A 24,378-nucleotide genomic window follows, 5' to 3' on the forward strand; every position below is an offset into this window, starting at 1 on the left:
GTAAAAGTCTGCATTTGAGGAACAAAACGGGGGAATAATGTTATACTGGCCAATAGGAGTAAGTTCTTTACCCTATTTCTTGAATGTTGATTATACACTAATGAAATTCACAAATATAAATAGCTTATCATAGAAGACCTAACTGAAAATTCAGTATACGTAATGTTATTGTTAATTATGAATATTGGGCCCAAACACGTTCTTGATACAATACCTTCAAGATCAATTTAAAAACCATGAACTACTTACTACTTTTTCCTCTATCTGAAAATATTTATCCAGCTACTGCATGTTTTTATTACATGAAGCATACATAATTCTGTTTCTTGAAGATAAGTATAGGGTTAGGTCTTAATGTCCTACTGTAGTATGATTATATGAATCTGTTAATACATCCAGTTGAATATATTTGTACTTTGGGGGGAAAAGGCTTATGTAGAGTAGAACCTCGATTAGATAAATATTTCTGTCTTAATAGCGATAATATTAGGAAAGATTAAGATTAACTGACTAGGTTTCATAACTGGAGGCATTTTACCTTGCCATTTATTAAGGTAAATCTATACATCATGAGAAAGGCAGGGCTAGATGAATCAAAAGTTGGAATTAAGATTGCCAGGAGAAATATCAACAACCTAAGATATACAGATGATACCACTGTAATGGCAGAAAATGAAGAGGAACTAAAGAGCCTCTTGATGCGGGTGAAGAGAGTTCAAAAAACTCAACATTGGCTTGAAACTCAACATTAAGAAAACCAAGATCATGGCATCTGGCCCTCTCAATTCCTGGCAAATAGATGGGGAAGAAATTGAGGTAATGACAGATTTTATTTTCCTGGGCTCCAAGATCACCGCAGATGGGGACTAAAGCCAAGAAATTAAAAGACGCTTGCTCCTGGGGAAGAAAGCCATAGCAAATCTAGACGGCATGCTAAAAAGCTGTCACCCTGACAACAAAAGTGTGTATAGTCAAGGCTATGGTTTTCCCAGTTGCAACGTATGGCAGTGAAAGCTGGACCCTAAGAAAGGCTGAGCACCAAAGAATTGAGGCCTTTGAACTATGGTGCTGGAGAAGACTGCTGCAAGTCCCTTGGACTGCAAGGTGATCAAACCAGTCAGTCCTAGAGGAGATCAACTCTGACTGCTCTTTAGAAGGCCAGATCCTGAAGTTGAAACTCAAATACTTTGGCCACCTAATGAGAAGGAAGGACTCACTGGAGAAGAGCCTAATGCTGGGAAAGATTGAGGGCAAGAAAAGAAGGGGACGACAGAGAACGAGGTGGCTGGATGGAGTCACTTGTTCTGTACCAGCCTGCTACCGGCCCTGCAGATAAGGCAGGGACAACCCCTTTTACAAGAAGGCAAGAGGCTGGAACTAAGCCTGCCAAATTTATTAACATAAAAACATAAACAGAGCAAAGAGAGCAAACACGAACCATGAAACAGGAACTATTCAAACGGTTGCCTTCAGCAAACCAGCCCTCCCACGCATTCCTCTTTTATACAGTTTAGGGCGTGGCTTCTCTGCCTCCTTCCGAGGTGCCCCATTGCCTTCCTCTGTTTACTCCTGATTGACTGCCTCCTGCGTCGGGCGTCCTTGAACAGGGCCAGCTGTGGGTCATCTTCATCCACGCTGTCAGGCTCACACAGCTGGGTCTGCGTCGTGACCAGGTGGGAGGGGCCTGGCTGAGGGCTCTCATCAGCAAGCTCTCCAACCCCCTCAGCAACCTCTCCAACACCCCCCTCCTCCTCCTCTGAATCATCCGACCCAAATGCCGAACCCACAGGCTGACCCTGAATCACAACATCACTGAAACAGTAAGCGTGAGCTTAAATGGACTCCAGAAGATGATAGAGGACAGGAAGGCTTGAAGGAACGTTGTCCATGGGGTCACGATGGGTCGGACACGACTTCGCAACTAACAACAACAAATAAATTTTTGTGATTGAGGCACTTATTGAGGCATTTTTAAAGTTAAGTAGGAGTAAGTTATTTAGTGCTTGGATGCAGAAGCAGTCTGGATGCTTAACTAAATCCTAAACTTTCTAAAACAAGCTAAACAAAGAAGCAATCTTTCCACTTTTACACTGTCGTTAGACTGTATCATTTTATGATGTGCTCTATTTAATTTTGTTCTCTTCCATTAGAAAGTGTTGTTCAACCTCATTAAAGCACTAATTCTAGAACATAAAGCTTCAACAATCTGTGACAAACAATGCTTCACTTAGTGGTTTTTTGAGTGAAGAAGCCAAGCATGGAAACAACAAACATAGCCGCTTTATACCTAGTAAGGATTAAGGATTTTTTTCCCCGTGAGCTAAAGTATCTGTTCCTATATTATGGTATTATTAATAAATACTGTTAATAGGGATAGGCAACCTAGGGATTAAGATAAACAGTGTGACAAAAGAAAAGATGCCCAAGACATTGTTAAAATTCTGCATATAATGTGACACACATACATACACAAACACACACACTTGTTTTTTGTCCCCCATACATTTATTTATTGTCGAAAACATATATATTAATACTATTCATAAAAATAATAGACCAGTTAGAACTGTCACACATATCACTCCTCCTTTTGGTAGATTTTCTTAAGAGCATCTTCCTGTGCTTGTCTTTGTCATATGAAAGGAAATTATTAAAAATGCTGTAAAAGAGAACACATGAACGGTCATTTATGGCAAGATTTCTTGCCAGGTTTTAATACATTGCATTTGTTCAATCTTGGAGCTAGTTTATTTTTTAGAATATGTCTCGAGTAACTATGCTTTTTTTTGGTCTGGCCTCAATTGCTTTTATGTTTTTATTATTTTCAATCTGATTAAAGTTATTTTTTTAATTGAAATTCTTTCATGAAACATGCATGAACCAAAAATGTGACTCTAGGAGAGTATTGCTAAGTTGTGCTGATGTCAATTTCATACTGTGATATTTTTTTCTCTATTTATCTAGATATCAGTATTTCAATATATAACGATGTGCATGTTTTCCCCCTTCTCCCGCTGCATGCAGGGATTCGGGTTCGTAACTTTCGAGAATAGTGCTGATGCAGACAGGGCCAGGGAGAAATTACACGGCACCGTGGTAGAGGGCCGTAAAATCGAGGTGCATGTCTTCAGTAATTCAATTTCTTCTTTATATTTCTTCTTTGGTTTCCTTTTTGTGTCTTGCCTCACTGATTTCACATTGGGATTCCTGTCCAGTGCGTGTGTGTGTGTTTGTGTCCCGTGTTTTTCACTCCCGTACCCTGCACTGAAGTGTATAAAATAACCTCCCAATATATATATATATCTATATATTTTTGTTATTTTTGTTATTTTTCTTTATCTTTGTTTTCCTTTCTCTTAAGTTTGTTTCCAACACACTCCAAATTTTTTGCCCTTCTGCTGTCTTGATTTTCCTTTGCTTCAGTTAATGAGGCTCCGACTTTCAACTTCCAAGCCAGATCAAAACTAACAAAATGAGCACAGTCCCATTTGTCACTTGGTATCTAACAAGAAAGAAGGGGGGGGCAGCCAATATCTGCCCTTGATTCAGAGGCCAGTTCTCCTCCATATGAGTGTGAAAATAATATATTGGGAAGGGGTGGATGGAGAAATCAGGAAGAACTTGAGCCATTGAAATATCTATGTAAATGTATTTCGAATTAAGAAATATGCATCCCATAATTAATTCCAATGAGCATAGAGCGTGATAAGCACAAACTGTTTGGGTTACCTAGATGAGAGGTAACATTTTAGTGATGAATTTGCTGTTCCCTCATATAGAAGGCTAACTGGCCCCTTTTTGTTCTTTCTTTTTAAAGGAAAAAATTTTACTAAAAATATAAGAAAAAATTAAAGCCGCCGTTTTGAGTAAGATGTCTGCATATTTTGCTTTTTTGTTTTTTGTTTTTTGTTTTGTTTTTGTTTTATTTCCCTTTTTAATGGTTTAGTGTTTAGGGCCCTTCACTTGACTCACTCTTTCCATGGTAACTATACACAATGCTGGCGATGGTACGAGTTGGCGGTAAGTGAAATCAAAGTGCTAGAGGAGAAGCTTACTTCTTTTCTTTTCTTTTATGCAAAACAAAAAAAATTAAGAAAGAAAAAATCCATCTGCCATTTCACATTAACACTACAAAATGTGATTTGACTTGTTGTCTCCCCCCCCCCACTTTCCTTTTTCTTCTCTCCCACCCTTTTATTTTCAATGCTCTTGAGTAATGCCACCTGGATTTTGGATGTACATATCATTTTGTTTAAGTCTGAGCTGTTTGATTACTGACTTTCCAGTAATTTTCCTTGCACATCTTACTCAGAGTTACTGAATTCCAGTTTTGGCTGGTTTTATTAATGCACCCATACACTTTTCATTTTTGCCTATCCATCTCCTCCCTCCGCCATGTATTTTCTGCATTCCCTCTCTTTGTCCTATGATTGTTCTCCTTTCCTCACTTGCCATTTTTCTTCACTTAGTTAAATACAGCTGTTGGTCTTTGCTGATTGGTGATTTCTGATTGGTTTTGCCCATTTTTCCTTTAAGTGCTTGTATTGCATTCTGCTGTAGCAGTTGATTTCAGGCACTTGCTCCATCTTAATGATTGTCTGTGAGACCTCTTCCTATCCCCATTAATCAATTGTTGTTTTTCTTTTTGTGTGTGTTTTAACAGCATGCTTTCAGTCTCATTGTTGTTGTCCCCCCCTTTTAAATGTGTAATGTTTATATGGGGAAGGGGGGGTGTCAGGAGGGCTAAAAAGAGAGTGTTGAGATTCCAGGCTCCCTTCTTCCCTGCCCAAGCTCACTTTTGTTATAAAGTTCAGAGGGCCTTTGAACCATCCTTTTCTTGATCTTGAAGTTTGCATGAGGCTTTTTCTTCCATTGGGAGCAGGATTTTGAAAAGTTACTAATTCTACCTCTACCTTCACTCTCTGCAAGACTCTGGGACTATGTTTGACACAGGGTTGCCATTGTTTGGCTTTATCCACCCCACCAGTGTTTTACTAGCATCATCTGTGCTGCAACGTTCATTTGCTGCAGTGCTTAGAAACTTGAGCAATGAACAGCTCAGTAGTTAAGTGAAGGAGGCTAAGAAAAAAGAGGAAAAAATCAGGAGGCACTTTATACATTTCTAGTGATGTTCATTTTTCTCCTGACAAGTCAGCAGTTAGGGAAGATTGGGGTTGATGGCCTCTCAAGGTACAGTACTCCAAAATTGAGATACAGGCCAAGCAGTGCTGCTCTGGAATGCAAATTCTCTTAGTAGAATAGCAGCTTAATCCCAGACACCTGGGAACAGTTCTTCTGCCCAAATTGCAGCAGAGGTTGTTTTGTAATAGTAGACCACTGCAGTTCATTGAAAGTCTACTAATGGATCAGATAAGATTATTTTTGTTTCCGTTTCATTCCAGTCTAACTGGACACAAAAAAATAGCAATGCAAGAGACTTTGCCCCTGAACTAGTGAGCATCAAATAGTGAAGTCAAAGCTGGCAGGGATGCCTGAGAAAATCTGCTCTTTTTAGCCTTTTCTTTGATGCATAATTAAAATATAAAAAAATAGCTATGTTTATAATTATAATATATAAAGACAATCTGTAAGAGTAAATTTCATTATGCTTATTTTTAAAAAGTATTTAGTCTAAAAATTTCTGAAAGGTTTCCATCATTTTCTCTAAAGTGTTGTTCTTCCTTCCCTCTCTTCCCCTTCCCCTTTTAATTTTTAGGTTAATAATGCCACTGCACGAGTAATGACTAATAAGAAGATGGTCACACCTTACGCAAACGGTAAGACAAAGTGACAAGGCTAAGAAATGAATGGAGGAACCCTTTTAGGCATAAGAATTAAGTTTCCCTTTGGTATTTCAAAATAATTTGTGAAAATTGTTTCTTTATAGATATAGGTAATTGAAATATCTAACATATTGTCAAGAGGTAGAAAAAAAGTTGGAAGTGTTTAAAAGAGATAGACAAAGGATGCATTTATATTCATTTACATTTGTCTTGCATTTTTATTGAGGCTGCCTCCTACTGATGAATCATAGGAAAAAGAATAGTCAACTTGTGATTTAAAAAGAAAGCTGCAGGTAGTCCTCGACTTACACAATAGTACTTGACTATTGTGATGGGATCTCGGTTGCTCAGTGAAGTGTCATTAAGTGAGATGCCCACATGACTACTTTGTTCAATGTCTGTGATCCCAGCTCTTTTAGTTTTAATTAAGTGGATGAATCAGAGGAGTGTGTGGAAAGAAACTCATTCACTGGGCTGGAGATCCAGAAGATCTGAGCTTTAAGTGCTGGACCATAAAGCATTCTTTCCAAGTTAAACAATTGGTCACAACTCAAGGACTACCTGTATCTGCACAATTTGCTTTTGCCTATATACATGCACACCTATCATGCTATCCTCCTTTAGGGTAGCAATATCATAAAATACAAAAAAAAGAAGAAAGGCAAAATAAATTAAAGTTATAAGATAATTGTAAAAGGAAATTAACTAAATCTACATTATACAAACACCATTCATTGTATTCCTTCATATCTTTATATTTGCAAACTATTCTTGCTTCCACCTTGTCCATTTACCGACTCATGTAATGCCTCTGTTTCTTTCATTTCTCACCTTTTCCTTTTTTTGAGGTTCTTTTTGACAACTTCCAACCATGTATTTCTTCAGTTTCCCCTTCCTCTCAGCAAATTAATTCTTCTTTCATATATTGTTTTATGATTCAGCCCTTATTCATTCTCTCTGTAATGCCAAATCACCGCTCAGAGTTCTTTTTTTTTGCATTATCTACTCACTTTTGTACTCATTCCACATTAATTCATTACTTGTTCATTCTTGTCTGACTGCTTCACTACAGAGCACATATTTTCTAAGTAACCCTTTCCCACTGTATTCAATTTAATTTGTTTTTCTTCATATACTCAACTCTCATTTCTACATAACAAGTGCGCAGAAGATTACTCCCACACACAGCCATTTTCACTTATTTTTACAAATTTCATCCTTTTCAGCAGACCATGTGCTTTCTACCATCTGTTTGTCACCGTTTGTACATCTTAAAATTTCTCCAACTATTTCCGCATTTTTACAAAATATTCTTGCAAGCATTCATTTCTCTACTTGCTGTATTTTTTTTTAATTACTCATTCATTTTTCTTGTAAATCAGAGCTCCTTTGTTCATTGTTCAGAAATTTCAAATCTGTACACTTCTCTACCTCGTACATTTGATCTAACTTTTATTGCAAATCATTTCAGTTCTTGACTAACAACATGGCATTGTCTGCATGCTACACACATTCATATCCCCAAACAGCCCAACATCATAAGTGTACATTATCCATCAAAACATTAAACAAGCAAGGCAATAGTTACAGTCTATTTGATGATGAACCATTTGCTAAGCAATTCATTTATTTTCAGGCATCCTAGTCTTTCATTGTATACCAATGGTTGCTTAATGCTTACTGCATTAAGCAACCATTCTTCTAATTCATCACACAAAATGTTCCATAATTAAAGCCTATTCACTTTGTTATATGCTTTCTCTAAATCAGTAAATATATAATAAACTTTCTCACATTCATACAATTCTAAATGACATTTTGAAGAACAAAAATTTAGTGCACACCCTACCTGCCCAGTATAAAGTCACACCACTAATTTTGTTCCTTGTCAGCTCTAGCTGCCTTTCAGTGAGAATTCTGCCAAGCAGTTTTCCATTCCCAAAATACATTTAATAGACTGATTTTCTTGTATTTTTTTTTATTCACTCTTTTTACCTTTTCTTCTGTATAAGGAAGCATAATCCCATTGGTCTAATTGTCAGGTGCATATGTGATCTTCACCAATACATTAAAACAGGGATGTCAAATTGCCGGCCCGTGGACCGGATGCATCATGACGAAACCTGCCCACCCCATTTTCGGCAATGGGGAAAAAGTTCCGATACATCGCGCGATGTCATGTGACGTCGTGAGTTTGACATGTCTGCATTAAAACAACATATACTGCCACTTCACAAATAAGCCACACCCACATTTTAACATTTCTCTGGTTTCATACTTGCACTTTTATCATTTTAAATAGTCTCATACTATTTATGATTTTCTTTTCATTATTTTTGGCAATAACTTTTATAGTATTCATTTCAATGCCATTATCATATTCATATAAGTCTCTAAAATATTCTTTCTAGTATTCATTTGCCTCAGTTGCAGCTCAGATCACTTCATCACTTTTATTTTTAACTCTATTCACTTTGCAGAAGAAGTGATTGAGTCTCAACCTGATTAGCTACTGTTTTTTATAGGTTTCATTGTCTTGATAGAGAAAATAATAAGAAGTGTCTCTTGATTAGCAGATGCATTTGCATTATCAAGTTCAAATAAAACAACATTTATTGTCACTTTTCTGTGTACACAGTGGCACATATTAAATTAAATTCTGATACCCTCTCTCTCTCAAAAAAAGAATATATATATAATCTGCGCAAATTCTAAGAATTGCACACCATAAAGTTTATAATATGTTCTTTGGTTGTGGTCCTTTCCCATTTGGGTGGATGTATGATGACTTCTAAGACAGGCATTCCTCTCATTCCCTTCAAATGTTCACCAGTACCCTCAGTATTGTGGAACCTTTCCTTAATTGATGTTTAGAGATCAGTTAAAAGATCTGAGGTTCTAATTTCATAAATAACACAGTCATTCCTATGTGGCTTCAAATTTTTCATTTGATCTTTCACTACAACCACAGATTTTAAAAGGGAAAAGAAGAAAAACACAATGCAGTGTAAGCTTCATTTTCAGACTGTGGGAAGGATTTGTCAGAAAGCATTAGTGATTTGTATTTTCTCCTCCACTTACATCCAGAACACAAGAAATCTGGGAAATGTACCTTGTTTTTATGCCTAGGAACACTCTATATGGAAGTGAGGTAATAATTACTAGAAGCTAGACCAGGGGTCTTCAAACGTGGCCCTTTTATGACTTGTGGACTTCAATTCCCAGAATTCCTCAGCCAGCATGGCTGGCTGAGGAATTCTGGGAGTTGAAGTTCACAAGTCATAAAAGGGCCAAGTTTGAAGACCCCTGAGCTAGACTATATCTGTATTCATTATACCCAAGGCTTTTTTTGTCATAGAATGCCCTTTTTTGGATGGAACCTTGTAGAGTAGGCAAGGCGGGTTGTATGATGTGTGGGGGTTCCAGGACCTTTTTTTTAACAAAAAAAGCACTGCATATACCTATTTGTTTGCTACCTCACTGATGGAAAGTCTAGCTGCTCACAGCTGTTTTTATTTTTTTCAGGTTGGAAATTGAGTCCTGTAGTTGGGGCAGTATATGGACCTGAATTATATGCAGGTAGAATTTAATATTGATTCTTCTATTTCTGCCATTTGACTGCAGTGGTGATTTTTATGTTCTCAATCTGCTGTTTCTTTATAACCTTTTTACATTTTTTATTCTTTTTAAAATTAAATTAGCATCCAGTTTTCAAGCAGATGTCTCGCTGGGCAATGACGCTGCAGTGCCCCTGTCAGGAAGGGGGGGTATTAACACTTACATTCCTTTAATCAGTAAGTAGCCCCTATTGGCCCCTGTATTGTTACTGTGCTTGAGTAAACAGTGATCTGTTCGCCCTCTTCTTTCCAGTTTGTATAATATGTACTTGAAAGGATGGGCCTCGGCAGAAAGAAATGCTACTTCTTTGAGCAGTGGGAATGATTCATCCCTTCTTGCAATGCATTTTACAAGCCTGTTTATGGCTAGGGTTTCTCTGGGCGATAAGGCTGCTATAAATCTGTATGGGAGGGAGTGGAAGATCCAACTGTCTTTGCTTTAGCAATGTAACAGGCCGCACTCCAAAGTACATGTTATTCATGCTACTAAACTGTGAGTCCACTGCAAGCCCCCTTGTGGCATGCTCTTAGAAGGACCTTGAGTTCATTTTGCCCTGTGACTGACTGGTGCCATCTAAATATCCCTTTATTACATTGTGTTCCCAGCCACCTTCTGAGGTTTCAATATCATTTTGCCCTGGGCCAGTTTACTCCAGCATGATGTGTAATAAAACAGGGCTCAATATAGATGGAACCACTTAATGGTCACCTTTGCCAGAAGGTAGGCTCTTGGTAAACTTGGTAAACCTCTTCACTAATTATGGCTGCCTTCATTAGGATGTTTTGTTCATTTTATACTTAAGTGACATATGATGGAAAAAACTGAGTTGGAAGGAGAAATATGCGCGCACACGCACACACACACACACACACACACATAATTCCCAAGATTAAGCTTATTATGAAAGAAGCATTTTAAGCATTCCCATTCCAAGAAAATAGAAGAGTTATTACCTGCCTGTATTAGTAGTAACTCTATGTGCTTCTCAGACTTTCTAACCAGACTGCATGGCAATATCACAACGGGGTGGAGGAAAAGGGGAAACAGTTTGCAGTTTGTGATGAAAGCATGACACAATGTTAATCTCTTGCATGCTAGGCCTCTCTGCAACCCTACCTTTCCTTCAGGATCATGTCATAAAAAGAGATATGTGAGGCTTCAGAGCTCTAAGCATGCTCCTTCGCAGGACAGGTGCAGAACATCCCAACTCTCTGGAGTTGTGCATAAGCCTAGTTAAATGTGATTGTAATTGACTGGGCAGAGGAACTGATTGTTCTCATATTTTTCCTTGTCTGTCTGTCTTCACAGTACCCAGCTTCCCTTACCCAACTGCAGCCACCACAGCGGCAGCCTTTAGGGGAGCCCATCTGAGAGGACGAGGAAGGACAGTGTATGGTGCGGTACGAGCAGTACCTCCAGCAGCCATCCCAGCTTACCCAGGGTAGGGATGGAAAACTATCCAGCAGGGATCTTCAGAATGGGACATTCAATGGACTGAAAATAAGGACAGGAGGTGCCAACCCTATAACACTCTGCACTACATCTTACTTGAGAAAGGCAATCTAAAACTTACATTTATGACCAGAAAGAATGATTCATTAAATTGGCAAGCCAGCAGTGGAAAAAAAATGTTCAAAAATAATGTGCCAATTGTTCTAGTTTGTAACAGTATTTTGGCAGCACAAAATAATCTGGAAATAATGGAGGAACATTCTTATAAAAAGAGTTTCCTAAAAGGTGTAGAGTCTGTAGAGTGAGGCCACTTCTTGTTCGCTGAAGTCCAATTTCATTGAATTACCCGGACTGACAAGGATTTTTTTTTAGCTTCCTCATACAATGTCTGTAAATTGGTCAGAACAGAACAGTTACCCACAATGGATTTGCTTTCTTGATTAGAGATGTTTTGAGAAGGGTTAAACAAAGATTGAGCTGACGTGTAATGAAGAGTAGTTTTTGTTTAAACTAGAAAAAAACAACAACCCCAAACCAGGATAAGCAGCATATTGCTTCCTTAGATTTTAAAAGTTTCAGTAGCGTGAGAGCTTAGCAGTAAGCGGCTCTTATCATTCCAAAGGCATTGTTGTTTTATTATTTTAAGCATGTTTTCAAGACAGATTCCAGTATCTCTGTTGTCAGTTTTAGTTCTAACATTTCATTTGTATTAAAAATGAAAAACTAGATTCTTGACTTTCTTGGAACAAATCTAAGCAGAAAGGAAAATACCAAGAGACAGTTGGATACTGATCTCTCCTCTTTTAATTAGAAGTATACATTAATAGGGGGGATTATTTGCTGAAATACTCCAGTTTATGCTAGGTCTGTCATAAAATCTTAATAACCAAACAGCCTAGCATGGCTATAAACACTGGGCAGTTATTAGATAGTTATTTTCTGTATATCCCCTTCTCCCATTGTTTATATAAATACAGTATATTTTATCGTTCTACCACATAAAGTAACGTGTATCTGCATGCAGCATCCTCCATGATTTGCATAGGTAGAATTGCTGGGATAGTTCATTAGAATAACTTCCATGCATCACATAGCATTCATGGGGTACCATTTAATGCCTAATTGTTGCTACCCAGTTACAGTAAGTTATAAACTTTCAGCTAAAATTATAATTATCCCTTATAGTAACAGCTAAAGTATTCCTAGAAAAGAAACCTAGTTCATTGGAGTTTTGCATTTTTTTGAACCACAATGGGATTTAAATTGAATATTTCAGTTGAAGATAGTTTAATAATCTGCTCTCAGAAATGATCTTCAGGATAACCCTTTAATAATCTTCAGGATATTTAACTCTTTTCAAGATATTTATTTTTATTTTATTTTAATTTATTATTATTTTTTAAATTTTATTTATTAACTTGTTGCCCATCTCATAACAAAATGACTGTTTGGCTTACAGCATAAAACATTAAAATCTTAATATATAAATAACTCTAAAACAATAAAAATAGAAGTCCAAATCCAGATAAAATTATAATAGAATTTATAATATTTATAATATTTATTATTACAATATTTGTAATAAAATTATTATAAAGGGAAGTCCCAATCCAGATAAAATGATAATTAAAAGATGAGGAGGTAAGGAATAGACTTCCTTATGGTCTAGGGCCAGTTTGGTTTGGTGGTTCGTATTCAATACAAGTAAATATTTATATTTCCTCCATGTGATTAACAGCAAGAAAAGAGGTGATTATGTAAGCTTCAAAACCTGAAGTTCATCTTACAGACTTCCCAATTTTACAATATGGGACTTATAAATTTTTAAAAAAAATCCTCATTTTTGCCTCCCCATTGTAATCAATATTATAAATGGCATACTCTCCCTGCTGAATTGACATCACTTTCCTACAGTAATTTTTCATTGCGTATATTTATGCTTATCAGCTATGTTTTTGTAGTTTAAAATTGTAGTGGAGTGCAATGCCGCATGGTTAGTTTAATAACTTAAGCTTGCATCACTGTAGAAATCTGATGATTATAAAGCAAATTTATAGCCAAGCTATCCTAGCCTTGTTGTTTGTAACTTCCTATAGGTGGGTGTGTTCTGATCAGTGTGAGAGAAGCTTGGCATCATTTTGTACTCCAGTTGGCATATGGAAAAAAAATTACAAGTAATATTGACTCCTAGCCTGTGATTACATTAACTGGTAAGCCAGATACATACACACAAGGCTCTCCTATATGGGGAACTAATGCTTTTTAATATGAGTGATTTAGCATTCATCTATCAAATGATTAAAGTTACAGAAAGCTGTGCAAAGCATGCATTCATAACAAGGGCTGTGGCAAGCTCTCTTTTCCTTTCTTATCTTTCCCTTATCTTTTGCCCTATCAACATAAAGCACATTACTCTATGAAATGTTCCAATATGTTGCAGTAATTTCACAGTTCATTTCATTCTGGATGTGCTAGAACAAACTATTTAGTAGCTGTTAGATTTGAAAGGGAGCTAGGTGTTGGTGTCTCTGCAGAATGTATCATTGCTATCCACCCAGGGAACCCCCTTTCTTATTTTTCTAGTTCTGCAGCCTTGGATCAATTGCCTAACCCTTTTAGTTCATGATCTCTGCTTGTGAAAGCAATGCATTGTGGGTATTTTTATTAGATTTATTTTTGCTTACTTTGATCAGAATCGAATGATTCGGGGTTTTTACTCTGAGGATGAATCAGTACTTTCAGATGCTAAATAATAATAATAATTTGCATGCTTGTGTGATCGGCCAAATTTTATTGCATGTCTAAAAAACAAAAACAAACTAGGTGATGTATGGATATCAGAAGTGATCACACAAGGCTGCAAGATGCAGATGAGTACACAACTTTTGGTGTGTTTTTGATCTAGGTGGACCCCAGCACTGGATGAACTACTCCCAATGACCTTGCTTGTTCTACTTGGAGCCTGTTACATGAAAGCAGTTGATTCATTTGTTTAGAGGGTTAATTAAAGCCTTTGCAGGTTAATAACTAAAGTTGAGGTTTCTCAAGTTGTATTTCTCTTCTTCAAAACACTGATATATTTTTTTCTTTTAAAAAAAACCCCAACAACACTCTTATTGTACAGTATAAAGGTTGTTTTCTCCCCATCCCCCCCTTTGCATACTGTCTGCCCTTCTGCCCGCCTGCATGCCGTGGAAGATGATATGGAGCTGTCTAGCGTGCGTGCGCAAACACAAACTCTGCTGATTTGCTCCTGCCCGAAAGCCCAGGTTATGGATTCATACATCACCCGCCTGTGTAAAGCGCATGTGCATGCTGCCGTCCTCAATAACCGGAATGTGTTTTCTGTTCTTTTTTGTTTTTGTTTTGTTTTTTTTGTTTTGTTTTGTTTTTGTGTGGATTTTCTGCAGTGTGGTTTACCAGGACGGATTTTACGGTGCTGACCTCTATGTAAGTACATACACTGGAGCCTCCTCATCTCCAACCCATGACAAGCCAGCCTTTTTTTTTAATTGTTGTTGTTGCTGTTCTTGTTGTTGTTGATGATGATGATGATGTTTTTGGTTTAGTTTTGTATTTCAAAATATATTTTTCTTTAATTTTCTTCTTCCCTGTATATATTATATATTAAAGAATGCAAGCATGTTTCTTGTTATTGCACTTGACCCTCAGTGCAAACCTGAGCTAGGCTTTTTGACCATTGCCAGGTTCAATATACTGAGTATTCTTCTCACAAAGGTACTGTGTAGTTCTAATCAGCCTAAGATACAATTAGCAAATTAAAATTTCCATCATTGCCTTTTTCATTGGCATAATTTGGTTGCCCAAAATAAAAAGGTTGATCTTGCCTCACATCCTTCCTTTTCTTTTTCTATTTCCTTTCTTTTCTTGAGATCTTTGAAAATTTATGTATGGATTGAAATCTAAGGGAATTCGAGGTCCACAAACATATATAGGTGAATTTATGGGCCTTTTATAACATGTTAAATATTATACCCAAGTGTAAATAAATAAATAGTAAATGTTTTGGTTAGCATTTTGACACTATCTCCTAAAGATGATCATGCATATATCATCAAATAGATATGTCATTCTTTGAGACTGGTATGAATAAATTCATCTCTCAAGGTGGATGAATCAATCTTTCATTGCTAACTGAAATGAATGATAATAGTGACATCTCGGTCAATGACTCTTAAGCCATCTGTTTTCTGCTGTTTTAATTGGCATGTATCAAATGGGTGCTGTTTCTCCATAATAATTCACTAGCAATTCATTTTCTCGCCTCTGTGGGGAAGTCACTGTTGTGGGAGAAATGAAGAAAGCATTTCTTAAAAGCAGGAATAAAGGATGGTTTAAACAAAATTGTTCTCTTGAAACTCAGTTAATAGCAACATACGGAACTGAGGTGATATGAAGGCAGAAGGAGAAAAAAAAGTGGTCCGCTTACATCTTTTGCTTTTCTATCATTTCCTTATCCTTGTCTTCCTTTTCTGGGGCAAACTTCCCTAACTACTTTGTTTTCAGTCTAAAGATTTATTGCTCGCTGGCATTAAAAATGCAGCCCAGGGTGCAGTGGGTAGGTGTGGGAAGTAACAGCTTTGATCACAGCTTCCACTAGTGTGGTTTATTTATTTCACAAAAGCAGTCATCCTAAAGGGCCAAACCTTTCGGTGAAACATGTGCTTGCATCCTAAGGAAAGAAAAGGCTGGTAAGCCCTTTGCTGGGTTTTGTGTGTGTGTGTGTGTGTGTGTGTGTGTCTGATTGTTTCCCTCCACAGCTGTGTTTTTGAATTGCTCTTCCTGTGTTCTGTTATAGAATAGTCTTACAGGAACCAATCATTAGCGCTAAAATACCTCAGGTAGGAGTGCCAGTGTGACCTGCCAATCAATCAGATTGTGGATTGCAGTGGGATAAAGAAAAAAAAATGAATTAATACTAACAGTTCCAGTTAGAGATGGGAACAGAGTCTTTTTAAAAAGAAAAATACAAGGCCAAGATATGTTTGTGAGCATGTAATCAAAACTCATTTGTCTCAGCGCTGCACAAATCCAATAATATATAAGAAGGCTTTCTCAAACATAGGTAGCAGACTAGGAGAAATTTTTGTGTCTGTGATAAGCATAATACAAACATGTATTATTATTTTTGTGTCTGTGTTTCTTATCCATATTTTCTCAGAAGCATATATATATGCTAGCCTTCTTGAAAGAAAGCTTGGGAATGCTAGTCCTATGCTTTCTGCTTTTAAAAATAAATGATCTATTGTAGAGAAGCACAGAAGTGAACACATTAATTGCAGGGTATTAAAAAAAACACTGAAATCATTGACTCTCAACTTTTTTTTGAAATACAGTAAATCTCAATAATAAGCAGTGTCAAGATACCAGCTTCTAAACAAGGCAGAATGTAGGTGTCATGATAATGACAGAACAAAAGTAGATGTCTTTACTAGTTAAAACTTTTGAAACAGAATTGTAGACTCTGGACCTCAGCCTTGAATGGAGAACTCTGACTCTGGATCCATTTTTCTCCTCAGCTTGCAAGTCCACTGAGTTTGAGAGATTCCAGCATAGAAAGCTCCCAATGGAGACCAGCTAACATTTGGAGCTCAGTTCTGTGAGATTGCAAGCTATGCTTTCCCCAACCAAAGGGAAAATGTAAACCTTGCTTGCTATAGAATAAAAGCTGCGTATATTTGTGCTCTCTGAGCTTGATTGTTTATTTGCAGATGTTTCATTAGCCAATTCTACCAAGTCGGAATTACCAAGGAGAAAACAATACCCCCACCAACACTGGCAGGAGAAGCTACTATATGTAAACAGGAAGCAAACCCTACATTCTCTAGCACTCATGATGTTACCTTGTTAGGTAATGAAATGTCCGCAAACTCAGGGAGCACCAAGGATTCCACAGTTCAACCTTGAGCTCCATATATTCTCTTCTGTTGGTAAAACTGGGACATCTCCCCTATTTCATATTCATCTGCTAAGCTCCAAGCACTAGGATGGTGAATATTTTGGAGTGTTTTCACAACACGATAAGCATGCTCTGCAATTTTTACACCCGTATTGTGTGGCAGAATATTTTTTGCTAATAATACTGGAACTCTGCTTTCTCAGAAATGCAGCCCAAAAGTGTAACAATGTGGGGGGGAGAGACTTAAATTTAATTTAGTCTCCTGGGAAAGTTTAAATCTTGCATCTGAATATGGCTAAGCTTAAACAGTGCTCTCAGAACATTTTCTGTGTGACCTAGTCTTTCCTGAATAAATGCTGACAGATCAAAAACATGGTCAGTTGCAATTATTATGACCACAGGGTAAATTTCTAGTTGCTACAATAAGAGGAATTCTTGTTATTTATATAGATGAATGTCTGTAAATATATCAAATATATTCTTCAGTGTAGTCTGAAAGATTTTACTTTTTTATTGTTGAAGAACTTCCAATCTATGTCTATTATTAGAATAGATGGAATCCTCTTTTTTATTTTTTATTTGTTTTGTTTTCAACATTTGAATCTACTGTCCCAAACCCTCAAATTAGATAGTGTGTTTAAAAATTTCTAAGCATATATCTTACGTCGTTAAAAGTATTTATTTAGGATTCATCTTCACTCAGTACTTTGAGGGGAAAGCTTCCAAACATATGAGGATTTATAATAGTTTTTAACATGCATACATTAATGCAGAAATGCATTTATGAATCAGTATCTGCAAATATCAAATGAAGTAGAAATTCATCCATTCCAGCATTATATATTTGTCACCCAGGAGCAAATGTTCTAACAAAGTCTTGACTACATGTATGGAAAAGCAAGCATATTTTGTCCAACTTGCATCTTGGAAAAAAACCTAGTCTATTTGAGAACAAAAAGAGAAACTTCAAGCAACTTCCTATGCATAAAGTTTCAACTCTCCAACTCTCCTCGTTCCCTGCTTTATTGTAAGATGGGAGGAGATAATCAGAGGAAAAGGACAATTCCTTAGTTGTCTAGGCCCTGAGTTACAAAGAGTTTTATGCGTGAAAACCAACACCTTGAATTGTATCTAGATGTCAACTGATAACCAGTGCAGTTGATGAAATAGAGCTGTTACATAGGTGAAACAGTTTATATACCACCTTCTGGATCAGCTTTTGTTTTCAAATAATCTTCAAAAGCAGCTGCAGGTAGAACTTACTGCAATAGTCCCAATTAGAAGTGACCAAGAAAAAGACCTCTCAACCCAGGAAGGGGTGAAGTTGACATACTAGATAAATCTGCAGTCCCTCAGTGTCATGGCTGCCATTTGCTCCTTCAGAAAAAATTATGACTCCAGGAAGATCCTTAATATATATACACCAATTCTTCCTGGGAAAATGCAATTTTATCTGGAGCTAAACATGGACATTTCCTGGAAATAGAGAGTTCCTGAATTCACAGCCATCTTCTTCCTTGCCATCTTAAGAGCATCTAGGCATGCAGAAAGAACCTTGACAATATCTCATTATTAGCCTAACTATCCAGAGTTACTCTGTGATAGGATGAGTGGCCAATAATAGATGATAGATAGATAGATAGATAGATAGATAGATAGATAGATAGATAGATAGATAGATAGATAGATAGATAGATGATAGATAGATAGATAGATTGATAGATTGATAGATAGATTGATAGATAGATAGATGTAGATACCGGTAAATAGGCAGACAGACAGACAGACCGACCTACATATTAATGGCTGACCCCATCACATAAGCTTGCCATTAACATTTTTGTTTAGCTTGTGCATTTTTTGAAAAAAATACTTAAGTCATTTATTAATATTTATCCATTTATTGGAATATATAAAACCAGATACATCTTGGTGTATTTTTTGTTTATAGTTTACCTTGATATCTGCTATTTCCATTGACTTACAAGGACTGTGAAGAGCAGTAGATTTCATTTCACTAACATTATGCTGAGAATACAAATAGGAAACTTGTTGCATATTGTAGGTCTCTTCAAGTCTACATATGATGGGGAAAGATTAATAAAAGATGCTTATAGCAATACTTGAGACATATTAAGCTTAAATGAATTCCAGACAAAATGAATGAAACTAATCTCCATCTCCCCCCCCCCCCCGTGGCTAAAGCAGCACTTGGACTGTCCCACATTGAAATTGACAGCTGTGCAGTGAAGGGCTCTTCCCTTTATCTGACTATTTCTGATAACTTGATCACTGTCATGTTATAGCAACCTTTTCCTCCTTTCTATTTGCAACAGAGCCTCAGGGTTGCCTTACCTATAGGACAAGAGAATCTGTCATCACATGCCTAATGATGCCTTCTTGAGAAGGTAGTCCACTCAAGGTGAAAAATGAAACACTCAGTCTAAATAATTAAAAATTTGGGATATCTATCATGAAGATCATATTATTTAAAACATAGGTTTTTATTGTCCAGATACAGATAAACATAAAACAACTGGTCATTGTCTCTGTCTTTTACTGATTAACAGAAACTTGCTAAATTCCAGAATATACTCTAGTGAATTAAATATTATTTGATTGGGTGCAGACAAATATAAAACAGATGGAAGGCAGGGAAGGGGAGGAAAAAAATGTGAGATAGTAGGCAAGTCTCTTCTGCCAAAGTGGCAGAAACCGTGGATATTATAAGTAGCTTGGACTTATTCCATGGAGTTTTAAATAAATTGACAGGGCAAATTAGGAGTCCCTAAAATTTCACGTTTCAAAAATCTCTTCTGGAATAAGCTAATGCCAGAATTTATATACCTTTTTCATATACAGGGAGTGCAGAATTATTAGGCAAGTTGTATTTTTGAGGATTAATTTTATTATTGAACAACAACCATGTTCTCAATGAACCCAAAAAACTCATTAATATCAAAGCTGAATATTTTTGGAAGTAGTTTTTAGTTTGTTTTTAGTTATAGCTATTTTAGGGGGATATCTGTGTGTGCAGGTGACTATTACTGTGCATAATTATTAGGCAACTTAACAAAAAACAAATATATACCCATTTCAATTATTTATTTTTACCAGTGAAACCAATATAACATCTCAACATTCACAAATATACATTTCTGTCATTCAAAAACATAACAAAAACAAATCAGTGACCAATATAGCCACCTTTCTTTGCAAGGACACTCAAAAGCCTGCCATCCGTGGATTCTGTCAGTGTTTTGATCTGTTCACCATCAACATTGCGTGCAGCAGCAACCACAGCCTCCCAGACACTGTTCAGAGAGGTGTACTGTTTTCCCTCCTTGTAAATCTCACATTTGATGATGGACCACAGGTTCTCAATGGGGTTCAGATCAGGTGAACAAGGAGGCCATGTCATTAGATTTCCTTCTTTTATACCCTTTCTTGCCAGCCACGCTGTGGAGTACTTGGACGCGTGTGATGGAGCATTGTCCTGCATGAAAATCATGTTTTTCTTGAAGGATGCAGACTTCTTCCTGTACCACTGCTTGAAGAAGGTGTCTTCCAGAAACTGGCAGTAGGACTGGGAGTTGAGCTTGACTCCATCCTCAACCCGAAAAGGCCCCACAAGCTCATCTTTGATGATACCAGCCCAAACCAGTACTCCACCTCCACCTTGCTGGCGTCTGAGTCGGACTGGAGCTCTCTGCCCTTTACCAATCCAGCCACGGGCCCATCCATCTGGCCCATCAAGACTCACTCTCATTTCATCAGTCCATAAAACCTTAGAAAAATCAGTCTTGAGATATTTCTTGGCCCAGTCTTGACGTTTCAGCTTGTGTGTCTTGTTCAGTGGTGGTCGTCTTTCAGCCTTTCTTACCTTGGCCATGTCTCTGAGTATTGCACACCTTGTGCTTTTGGGCACTCCAGTGATGTTGCAGCTCTGAAATATGGCCAAACTGGTGGCAAGTGGCATCTTGGCAGCTGCACGCTTGACTTTTCTCAGTTCATGGGCAGTTATTTTGCGCCTTGGTTTCTCCACACGCTTCTTGCGACCCTGTTGACTATTTTGAATGAAACGCTTGATTGTTCGATGATCACGCTTCAGAAGCTTTGCAATTTTAAGAGTGCTGCATCCCTCTGCAAGATATCTCACTATTTTTGACTTTTCTGAGCCTGTCAAGTCCTTCTTTTGACCCATTTTGCCAAAGTAAAGGAAGTTGCCTAATAATTATGCACACCTGATACAGGGTGTTGATGTCATTAGACCACACCCCTTCTCATTACAGAGATGCACATCACCTAATATGCTTACTTGGTAGTAGGCTTTCGAGCCTATACAGCTTGGAGTAAGACAACATGCATAAAGAGGATGATGTGGTCAAAATACTCATTTGCCTAATAATTCTGCACTCCCTGTACATCTAAAATTCTTGTAAATTGAGGGAAAATGTGTACATATTATGTTTTTTCTTACCCTAGCTGAAGTTGACTTGCTAAATTTTCAAACAGGCATTCTATTGATATAATTAAATGCCCATGTTCTTTTGTCAGGAATATTTTTTGATTCCACTTCTTGATTTTATGTAATGTACATCTAATGAACATGTTCAGATGACATCATGCTGATGTCAGCTGCTTCCCTTGGTTAATTGACTAATCCCATGTGCTAGAAGTGCATAATTGCCAATGAGTGGGAGTGGTCATTTCTAATCTATTCTAGTCTATTTCTGCTCCCTTTGCATCCCTGTGTTGTTCTGGGGGCCAAACAGCAAAAACATAAAGTGAGAGGCATATAAAAAGAAGGAATAATAACCCAGCTGCCTTGATTGTTTGCAGTTAGTTTACCTTCAGGCTTAAACCTATCTTAACTAACTGTAGAATTCATTTTCCACAGTTAGCTAACGTATTTGTACAGCTCTTCTTTGATCCAGTTAAATGTGTTGTGCATATAGATTAAAAAAAACATGCAACTTTCTCATCACATAGATAATGATCATTCATTTATATGCAGCATCCACTTTTCTAAATAATTTCACATCTGTATCAGTGCCTGCTTACCCTAAAATACACATCAGCTATTTTTAGCTTTATTTTTCCAATGAATTATTTTTTTTCTTTTTTGTTGTTATTGTTGTTTATTGTGCAGTCAGCTGAGAAATGTTAACATCTTGCTCAAAATCTCTCAATGGAGTCTCTGTTCCCTTCTCTGACATAACAGATGGGTTACTGCTTGTTATGATTATTAACATTTGTGGTGTGGGACAGGGCTAAGGTGGGAGGTTTTCTTTTTTTATTTTGGGATACATGGGAATTGTTTAAGACTTGGAATGTTAACTCCAGTGGTGACTGACTGTTTATGTAATAGCAGGTCGTTGTGGCTGCACGCTCTAGTAATTGAGGCTGTGTACTTCACTGAGCTTGTGGTAGATCCTAGGGCAAAACTGCTGTCCCAAGAGAATGCTGGGATAGATAGAACTAGCCAATATGAGTCTGAACGTGTTGACTTTGCTGGTTGTTTTTTAGTTCCAAATGTCAGCATGCTTAGTGTATTTTCATTTTCATATAATTAATAAATGTTATACCATTCCCCATCCTAATTCCAGTCCTTTTTTTCTTTATAAGAAATGCAAGTTAAAATGACTTAAATGGGAAAAAACATCTTTAGTTTCAAACTGCATCTTGTCCTCATATTCACAGTTGGGCTGAACTCAGCTGATTATCTCAAATGTCAAATTTAAAAAATTATGTCGGGAATAGAGCACACCAGGCACATTATGAGACAAGCTGCTCAGCAATCAGTGTTGCCAAAGACCAAGATGAATACATCTGAGCATGCCTGAATATCAGATATGTTGAAAGTTCTGCAATCTGCATTTTTTTTATCAAGAAAAGGGATGCTGATATGTTTGAAGCTTTGTTTTAGCAAAGCTCCTTGGAATAAAATTCTTCTGCTACTATTACTCAGTATAATGAAATAAAGAGCTTTTAAAAAGTCAGAATAGAGACCGTCATGAGGAGAAGCACTAGAACGGTTGTTCGTTTTGTGACAGGAGGAGATTTGAAGTGATGGCTAATTTTGGAATCCTATAAGTGTATCATTGCCCTTCCTCTGCCAAAAGAGCTCTAAAGAATAGACATTTTAAGGTCTCTGTTCTTTTTGAGAAAGAGGAGACTCAATATTCTATAGTAATTGCTATAGATTTCCCTTTACTTATTCTTATTTTTTTCTTTTCTAATTTTTTCTTTCTGCATTTATTATTTTTAATTTACTTTTTTAGTTTGTATTCATAATATTTAACAATATTACTGTATAAAAAAGTAACTGCTACAGATTTCCCTGTAATAGCTGGATAGAGGGAAGCTAACGCTATGTTCATACAGTCATGAAAAAATCTGTTTCATACCATGAACACATCTGCATTTTCATTCCCAATTCCTCCTCCTTTACATTTAGGTCTTCAGAACTCAGTAAAATTAATTAAATCAGGCACTTGGAATGGTAATTACAATTACTTGATAAACAACTATTAATGGTTAATACAACTATTAAGGAAGGGAAAAATTACTTCTCTGGATTGTATACCCTTGCGGCTGATTCCTGTACTTGATAATTCCATTTGGGCCTGAAATAATAGAAAATAAAAAGATGGTAAAACAATATATTTCAATAAGCCAATTTAGATTGGCTCACTGAATGAGTATGAGGGGCTTTTTTTTGAGTTTCAGAGGAATCTTTATTCAGTTTTACAGGTTTTGTATTTTTTGCTAATTGTCAAAACAAACAGTCTTCTAAAGTTTAACACTGTTCTTTATACCTAATTGTTAATTGATATAATTTCAAGACTATAATTATTTGCTACCATGACTTTTAATCTGTGAAGACCTCTTACATGTTAAGTGAGATGAGATTTCCGTGCACAGTATTTTTACAGTTATCTAGTTATTGTTGCATTGGTTATCTTTAATACAATAGTTCTGCCCTGAAATTACAATGAAATGTGCAGGTATCTGCTTTCTTTTCATAAAGATTGCACTGGTTAATTTCTAAATTTATTCTTCCAGTATTCAGCTGAACTACTAATTAAAAGGAAACAAGTTTCTGGATATTAATGATAAAATAGCTAAAACATACTGGCTATTCTGCAATATGAATAACTGAACACAGTCCCTTCTTAAAGAATTTATGTTTAAAACAGACCCACTAAAGTTAGTTCTATGAAAGATTAACGAAACAGGCACATTTGTAATTTTGAGAACTTGTCATGAATATTCTCACAAAATGGCTGTTTTGAAAGCTTGCCCATTTACTAAATGGTTGCCAGGGTGAACATGAGCCAAGTAAATAAGTAGGAAAGTTTACAACTCATACATATATGCACATTTATGTTTATAAGAAAAATTCCCCTGTAGACACCCATCATTTCTAAATTCTTAAATAATTCCTTTTAAGTCCAGATTTTCTTTTGAATCCAGATACATTCTGAAAAAGACAGATCCTGTTGCTTTGCACCACACTATCTTCCTATTTAAAAAATAAATGATAGCTATGAAATAATTAAAACTGGAAGGAGTATCAGGCAGCTTCTGTCGTTGTAGGAA

General features: G+C 36.7%; 1 protein-coding gene across 7 annotated transcripts in view; it reads left to right on the top strand.

Moving 5' to 3' along the window:
• RBFOX2 (RNA binding fox-1 homolog 2) overlaps positions 1-24,378 on the top strand; it is a 188,971-nt gene that overhangs the window by 156,350 nt on the left and 8,243 nt on the right. For 4 of the 7 annotated variants that reach the window (XM_081330746.1, XM_081330752.1, XM_081330750.1 and 1 more), the window contains 6 exons: positions 3,025-3,117; positions 5,717-5,777; positions 9,309-9,362; positions 9,485-9,577; positions 10,710-10,842; positions 15,673-15,715. In XM_081330746.1, coding sequence (XP_081186872.1) covers positions 3,025-3,117; positions 5,717-5,777; positions 9,309-9,362; positions 9,485-9,577; positions 10,710-10,842; positions 15,673-15,715 — 477 coding nt within the window. Of the gene's footprint in view, positions 1-3,024; positions 3,118-5,716; positions 5,778-9,308; positions 9,363-9,484; positions 9,578-10,709; positions 10,843-14,263; positions 14,304-15,672; positions 15,716-24,378 lie in introns of all 7 variants that reach the window. The other 3 variants (XM_081330747.1, XM_081330749.1, XM_081330748.1) reach the window with 3 other exon arrangements.

The sequence above is a fragment of the Vipera berus genome (genome assembly GCF_964194415.1).
Source record: "Vipera berus genome assembly, chromosome: 6".
In the NCBI taxonomy this organism is placed as follows: Eukaryota; Metazoa; Chordata; class Lepidosauria; order Squamata; family Viperidae; genus Vipera; species Vipera berus.